Raw genomic sequence first — 7,626 nt, forward strand, 5'->3', positions numbered from 1 at the left:
TTCTCTCTCTCTCAGGTCCCTGTCGTTCCCCTGGTGAAAACACACACGCCAAAGCCCAGAAAATGTCCAAAAAAGGTGTGACGTCACGTGACGGTGCAGAGCGAGGACTGAAGGGGTGGGGGGGTGATGGGTTACAGGAAAGCACTGGGGTTGGCACGGGGGTCCTTCTGGTTCCTGTATCTGTAGGTTAGCCACACCCCCAGGATCTGGAAAACACACCGGCCAGTGACATTGAGAGTAATTAAAGGAGTTAGCAATCACATCAATCCCAAACAAGTGAGATTAATAAAAACGATTGACTGCAAATGGATAGACTGCAAAGTTTGTACTGAGACAGACAAACGGAGACAGACAGATGTAGAGAAAGTGCTCACCTCTGTGAAGCTGAAGAACAGGCCGACTCCGCCCACAAAGCGCAGCACCTCCCCAGCATGCTCCTGGATCTGATCACCACACGGCTTGCACACGTGATTAGAGAAACACGCCTGCAGACGCATGCACACACACATCAAATATAAAGAGGTGTCCAAAACCTGGGACATCTATCAATGAAAGAGGACTGATCTGCACTGATGTGAGCCTTACAGCCTGGCAGGTCCCGTTGTAGTCCACCTGTTTGAAGCCACAGCAGTCGAGGCTCTTCTCCACGTCTCCCTGTGTGGTGTGTGAGTTGTTCCAGCCCACCTCCAACAGGTGGTCCTACAACAGGCCCACAAAAAAAAAACCATATCAGATAGACTATCCCTTAAATCAGTACGAGACGTCTGGAAGACCTAATCTCCTTTCATTTTGCTGCCAGGTTAAATAAGTGAGCTGATTTTGACTCAAAAGCAGAGCACCGCCGGGAGGACAATGGGACCAGAAAGCACTGCAGAAACACATGACAAGCTGGAGTAAAAACCACTCAGGTCGACCAGGTGCTTCAGAGAGACGACTAATGAGCTGTACTTCATACACAGACACATCACAAGCAATAAGGGGTAACGGCAGCTTCCAGAGGAATGAAGCTGATATGACGTTCTTAGCTTTGCTGTCTGATGTAGACTAGAGGATGCTGGTTAATTTGCTGTTTGATGTAGAGGATGTAGACTAGAGGATGCTGGTTTTAATCATTTGGACCTCTACAAAAACTTAGAGTAAAAAATCTCTCTAGTCCCTGGTTCTCAGAGGAGCTTACTGAAGCCCTTCGACTCAGAGACTCAGACTAAGCGGTAAACCAGCAGACTGGTTACAATTCAGGAAGCTGCGGAATAAATGTATCACCGCAATTAGAAAAGCTAAATCTGATCATTACTTATCCTCTCTAGATGTGTGATCCTTTTAACCATCACTTCATAGCCCAATACGGCCCCATCAGGTCCTGCCCATGACCCGATAAAAAATAATTCAGTAAATCCCTCCCCTTCTGTCAAATTTTAGTTTAGCCGACAAATTTTAGTTTAACCGACATTGAGGTCTTTAACACGCTCTCAAAATTAAACACTTAGAAGTCAAAGGGTGAGGATGACCTTGATCCATATCTCCTGCACCTTAGTGATCATTTCATTGCCTCCCCGCTCGCTCACATAGTGAACTTGACATCTACCTCTGGTGAAATTACAGCTGTATGGAAGCTTATCCTAAACCCTGACAAGACTAAATAGATGCTGTTCTCACAGTCCCCTGGGTTTGACAATTCATACAGTATTCATGCACTCCAAGGCGAGCAAATTGAAATTGTTAACTCATATAAATATCTTGGCATTTGGCTGAACACTAAGCTCTTTTCAGACCCATGTAGAAAACCTTACCAAAAAGCTGAGGAGAGAAATTGGCTTCCTATACAGGAATAGGGCTTGCTTTTCATTCTACACTAGAAAGTCCATTGTGCAATTATTGATAGTCTGTTTCTGATTATGGTGATGTTGTGTCTATGTATGCCTCACCCACCTTGTTGAAGCCACTTGATGCGGTGTGTCATAGTGTTCTGCGCTTTGTAACTGGTGATGGGTTTCTTACACACCGCTGTATTTTATATGAAAAGTTAGGCTGGCCCTCTCTTGCAATTCGAAGACAGCAACACTGTTTTCTGTTCATTTATAAAGCCCCATGTGGCAATCTCCCTATATATCAGTCCTCACTCCTAAGTACTAATGATTCAAATGACCAAACACACTCGCAGTCACACATCAGACTGTTTATTCCCTGTGTGAATATTGAATTAGGAAAGACTGCTTTCTCCTTCTCCGCTCCTGATAAATGGAACAATTGATCTCCATAGAGTCATTTAGAGTTCTTCTAGAATCTAGAAGAACTCTAACTGTTCCATTTATAGAATCTAGATGATACGTTACATAGGGATTGCTCTTGCTTTTCTTAATGTCTTATTATATGTACTGTAATTTTGTTAGTCTTGCTTTTTTTTTTTGTATTGTTTCAAAATGCACTGTAACAAGGTGTTCTTGTAAATGAGAGCTTGCTCTCAAGAGCCTTCCCTGTATACTGTAAATAAAGGTTAAATAAAAAAATAAAAGATAAAAAGCTAATAAAGCACCAGGAATGGACGGTTTCTCAGCTGAGTGGTACAAGGCCTTCAAGGACCAAATAGTGCCTATACTCTACGATTGCTTTAATTGTATAAAGGAAAGGATCCACCAAGAACATGGGAGGCAATTATATCAGTCATTCCTAAGGAGGGGAAGGACAGAAAAGAATCTTGTGCATTTAGATCTTTATCTTTATCTTTATTACCAATCTTGGTAATAAATATAGACTACAAGCTGTATGTGTCAATATATTTTTTTTTTTAAAGATTGGACTGCATAATACCAGAATAAGTGGATGACCAAACAGGAGAGAAGTAGAGCCGTGGTGATTAGCTTAGATGCGGAAAAGCATTCGATCCAGTACGTTGGGAATTTCTGAGCTTAGTGCTGAGGACATTTGGCTTTAAATACAACTATATTAGATGTATTAAATATCTATACTCAGCACCAACTGCTTAGGACTTCTGATTAATGGACCCCTCTCTCAGATAGTCGCCCTGGAGAGAGATCGCCGCCAAGGCTGCCCTCTCAGCCCCGCCCTTTTCTCTTTATTTATCCAGGCCCTAGCACAGCGGGAAGGGAAGATCGGGTGATGAAAGATATAACAGCTAGAGGTGTGGAGCAGAGGATATGTCTATACGCAGATGACATCCTGGTGTTTGTCACGCCACCAGATGACAAATCGACATGTTCCGAAATTCTGGAAATATTGGGAAAAATGGATTGTGTCCCTTAGGTAATGTTTACTGAGTCATGACTGTTTGACCTGATGTGTATTATCATCACTATAACTGTATATATGAGCTCTTCATGGATGACCAATTGTTTGTTTCAGATTTAAGATTTATTTCACTCTAGACCACAATTGTGATGTGGGGTACAATTACATACATCAGAAACATCAGTGCAGTAGTACACTACCAGAAAAAGGAATATACAACATAAGAAAAAGAAAAACATAATTTGAAGAGGGGTAATACTTTGCTGAGAAAAGCGCTAAGATTATGTAGTAACTTTTGTTTTTGTTTGTAATAAAAGTATACATTTGACCATAGATAGATGGTTAACATAAAATTTGGGCAAATACTTTTTCCTGTTTGCAACAATAGTTGGGTTTTTACATTCAAAAGGTATGTGGGATTCATCTCCTAAGAAGTCACCAGTACACAGGTCACAAAACCTTTTGTTCTCTCTAGTCCTTTGATCTTCTTATTATCTTTGGTATTCTATTGTTAGAGAGTCTAAGATTACATATAGCTTGACAAAACTTCACATATTCACCAACTAAATACTTTTCAAACTTGAGGTCCTCCTTAATTTCACAGTAAAAATCACATGAAGACATACTCTGTAGCTCCCAGTGCCAATTCTGAAGGAACTGGTCTTTTAGCCTCTGCTCGACTATCATCTTAAGCCACTTAATATTATAACACCTCTGTTCCAACCAGATGTAGAAGAGCCCACATTAATCTAGTGTTTGTTGCACAGATGTAATCCATGGTGCAGTATATGTACCAGAAACAGACAAGTTATACATCACCCTGCTAAGCTATGTTTCTTTACCATTTAAGAGGCTCCCCCAATAACCAATCATTATTTTTTTGATGTCGATATACTGTGGGTATCTTCTCAGTTCACCATAAACCATGTTTGTACAGGTTGACATTTTAACCTTCAGGGTGTATTTGAGGAACTTCAGGTGTAACTTTTCCAGAATAGCTGGTTTCTCAGGACCCCACATGCATACAGCATGACTGGTGTGACAAGCCTGTCAAAGAGCTCTAATCTGATGTCTATTGGCAAGTCAAACTTTCTTCACTTACTCATTTAGGTGAACATAGCTCTGGAGGCCCTTTTATAGAGGTCATCAATAGCTATTTTAAAGGAACCATTGTAATTAAACATAATACCTAAATATTTGAAGCTGTGGACAGCTCCTAGTTCCTCTCAGTCACAGAAAAAGTGATATTTCTTGACATCAGTCTTGCGATGTCCAAATACTGTGACTTTTGTTTTACTACTATTTATTCTTACAGAAATAATACATTCGATCGACAGCTTTTTGAAGACCTTCTTTCGAAGTGGTCATAACTATGGTGTCATCAGCGTACATTAAAACTAATAGTTTAATGTAGCTGTCAATCATGTCATCACCACAGCTAGCTGGCTCACACTTGTTTTGTACAAGGTACTCTTCTAAGTCATTCACGAATAGTGCAAAAGACACATGACAATAACCCAGTTTTTAGGGATACTCCCTGTACTTTTTTAGATATTTTGTTAAACAGCTTCACATAAACAGATTCAAATTCTGGCGGTGCTCTTAATAAATTAATTTAATACACGGTCTGCACCAGCAGCCTTGCCACTCTTGAGACTAGCAATACCTTCTGTGATTTCTCCCTCAGTAAAATCAAATTATAAATTAAAAATTAAAGCCCCAGTGTCAAAGACAGGGTCACCATTACCCACTACGTTTTGTTGTATTTTAATGTGACAATAAAAATATAGTATAATAAAAAAGGACACTTTGGCACACTGCCAGGAGCTGGGATCGAACCGGGGACCGGGGACCTTCTGATCCCTATCTGTCTGCTCTACCTCCCGAGCTACATGCCGCCTATATGGTGTCCCAGACCAAAAAGTTTTAAACTATTTCTAGCAGGGTTGTTGTGGTGTATGTCAACATTTAAATTCCCTGGAGCAAAGTTGCGGTGTTGGGTCTTACCTGCTGGTTTTTGTTGATGGCCAAACATGCGCTGGAGACAGAGAACTGGACAACGAACACCATGAACAGGATGATCATATACTGGGCCCCACTGTCAAGGAATAACACTGGCACAAACAGGAATAAAACTGGCACAAACAGGAATAACTGGCACAAACAGGAATAACACAGACGCAAACAGGAATAACACAGATGCAAACAGTAATAATACCTGTACAAACATTCTCCACAAAAAATGAAAAGAAAATAATTACTGCTATAGGTGTAAAGATGGGGGCTTTTATATGAAAATGTCCCTGGACTCGCTCATTTTATTTTTCTGACCTTCAGCATTAGCATTGTGGAATATTCTAGACTAAAAGGTATAAAGCTATTTCAATGACTGTGAGTATCATGGCTGCAACCCTGGAAGCAGAGTGGTCAGCAGGATCTGAATGTTGAATACAGAGTGAAATCGGACGCTAGGCTGCCAGATCTGGTTGCACATATGCATGCATGAATGGACAAGAAACGTGGATTTTCCAAAACATTCAGTAGGTGAGAGAAGTACACAGCAGCCAGAAAAAAACAGTCTGATTTCCTTTTGTTTTTCTAAAGGGGGAGTCATTTGTTATTTCCATTTTAACCATTAATTTCATATGAGAAATAGCCAGGCTGCTAACCAACAACCAACTCCAAACATCAATCAGACATCAGCCTATCACTGGGGGGTTCAGAGTACTGGCCAGACCCAGCAGGTCTCAGACAGAAGGATGGAGAAGGATACAAAGAAAAGTAGGACCTGGTGGTGCTTCATGGCGCCAATTAGCCCGGCCAGGGCCACAAAGAAGAGGAAGACCCCCACGCCAACCACGCCCCCCACCACCTGGAAACTGGAGACCAGGCCGAACCACTTCCCCCACGCCGCGATTCCCACCAGCAGCAGACTCACCATCTGGGAGGAAGAGAGAGAGAGAGAGAGAGTTGAGCTAGCTAGCTATCATTCTACCAGCCAGACAGTTCTGGGAGGGAGAGAGAGAGTTGAGATAGCTAGCTACCAGTCAGCCAGCTCTGGGAGGGAGAGAGAGAGTTGAGATAGCTAGCTGCCATTCTACCAGCCAGACAGAGCTATGTCCCCTGGTCATTCCCTGATGAATTATGTTAACATTGTCAGACACGACAGAGATAGGGTTAAGGTCAATCACACTTTTTGGACGTTTTCGACAGTAGCCTACCTGCAGCATCAGAACTGTCATTTGGCATAACATCTCTCATCATCTAATAATGACAACATAACAGTCACGTCTGTGTGGAGTCTGTGTGGACGTTGACCACACACTATCAGACAAGATAATAAAAAAAGAGGGAGGCAGTGAGAGCAGGGCTCATCAGCACATAGATAGAGCAACCATGCCAAAGGTGGTGAAACATGGTCACACTGGTAGGCTTTACTAACATTAGTCCAGCTCTTAACAATCCATACTCAGCTGCTTCTATCTAGGTCGCCACTATGGTTGCCGCTTTTATCTCATCACCTCTGTATTTCTCAGAGGCATTTTTGTAGAATGGGCATTTTGAAGTAATGAAAACAGTATGTTGAGGATTAGGATACGAATAAAGGCAGATTTTTTTCTGAGTCAGCAGACACACATCCAGTTTATCTTGTGTTGAATAACAACCACTTGATAAGACACCAGGAATGTAAGAAATAGACAAAGACAGGATGTTAACGCATTAGAAAGTGAGGGCAGGAACGAGGAAACCACAAGGGAAAACAAGAGCCAATGAAAACAAGAGCTAATTATTAAATAAAAGTCTGACATTTTGAAATGCCGAGATTGCCACTGTCAGGCAGTTCTCTAGACAATTAATCAATTTTAATAATTAATAGCAGGTGCAGTATTGTTTACAACGGGCAACAATGCAACAACGTCTCGTATCCTACCCAAACACTTTCATAAGCAGAAGAAAACAGACATGCACTGTACCTGCCAACCCCGGTATGATGTTCCATATGGCAAATTATGGCACTACTCACCACATAAAGGACATTGAGCGCGCAGAGAGAATGTTTGGAGCAGTTAAAACCGGCGCAACCCATCTTGGCGATTTCCCTAAATATGAGTATGTTATCGTAGATCCTTTAAGGAGAACTGTAAATCTTACACCAATAAATACGGAATTCCCACTAAAAAGACGGGTCACCTAATTGCATGTCTAACTGGTAGGGCCGCTGGCAAACATATGACTGGCGAGGGCGGGCCCTCTGAAGCGTCTAGTCCGCTGATTGGCTATAGCAGCACGTTTGTCATCTATATGCAAATAATTGCGGCGCTGTGGTGATTGGTGGGTGGATCATAATGTGCCCGGACGAGAGCGCTGCGGTGATTGGTG

The 7,626-nt window shown here is 41.9% G+C and overlaps 1 protein-coding gene across 1 annotated transcript; it reads right to left on the minus strand.

Annotated features, from left to right (window-relative positions):
* Nucleotides 1-131: 131 nt before the first annotated feature.
* On the minus strand, nucleotides 132-7,333 carry tspan13b (tetraspanin 13b; the record flags this gene model as incomplete). The annotated part of the gene is made up of 6 exons (XM_084455211.1): nucleotides 132-206; nucleotides 375-485; nucleotides 586-699; nucleotides 5,254-5,334; nucleotides 6,020-6,187; nucleotides 7,271-7,333. 6 exons carry the CDS (start codon nucleotides 7,331-7,333, stop codon nucleotides 132-134), a joined length of 612 nt encoding a protein of 203 aa, XP_084311337.1.
* Between the last annotated feature and the right edge of the window lie 293 nt (nucleotides 7,334-7,626).

This window comes from Borostomias antarcticus (genome assembly GCF_949987555.1).
Source record: "Borostomias antarcticus genome assembly, chromosome: 21".
NCBI classification, from domain to species: Eukaryota; Metazoa; Chordata; class Actinopteri; order Stomiiformes; family Stomiidae; genus Borostomias; species Borostomias antarcticus.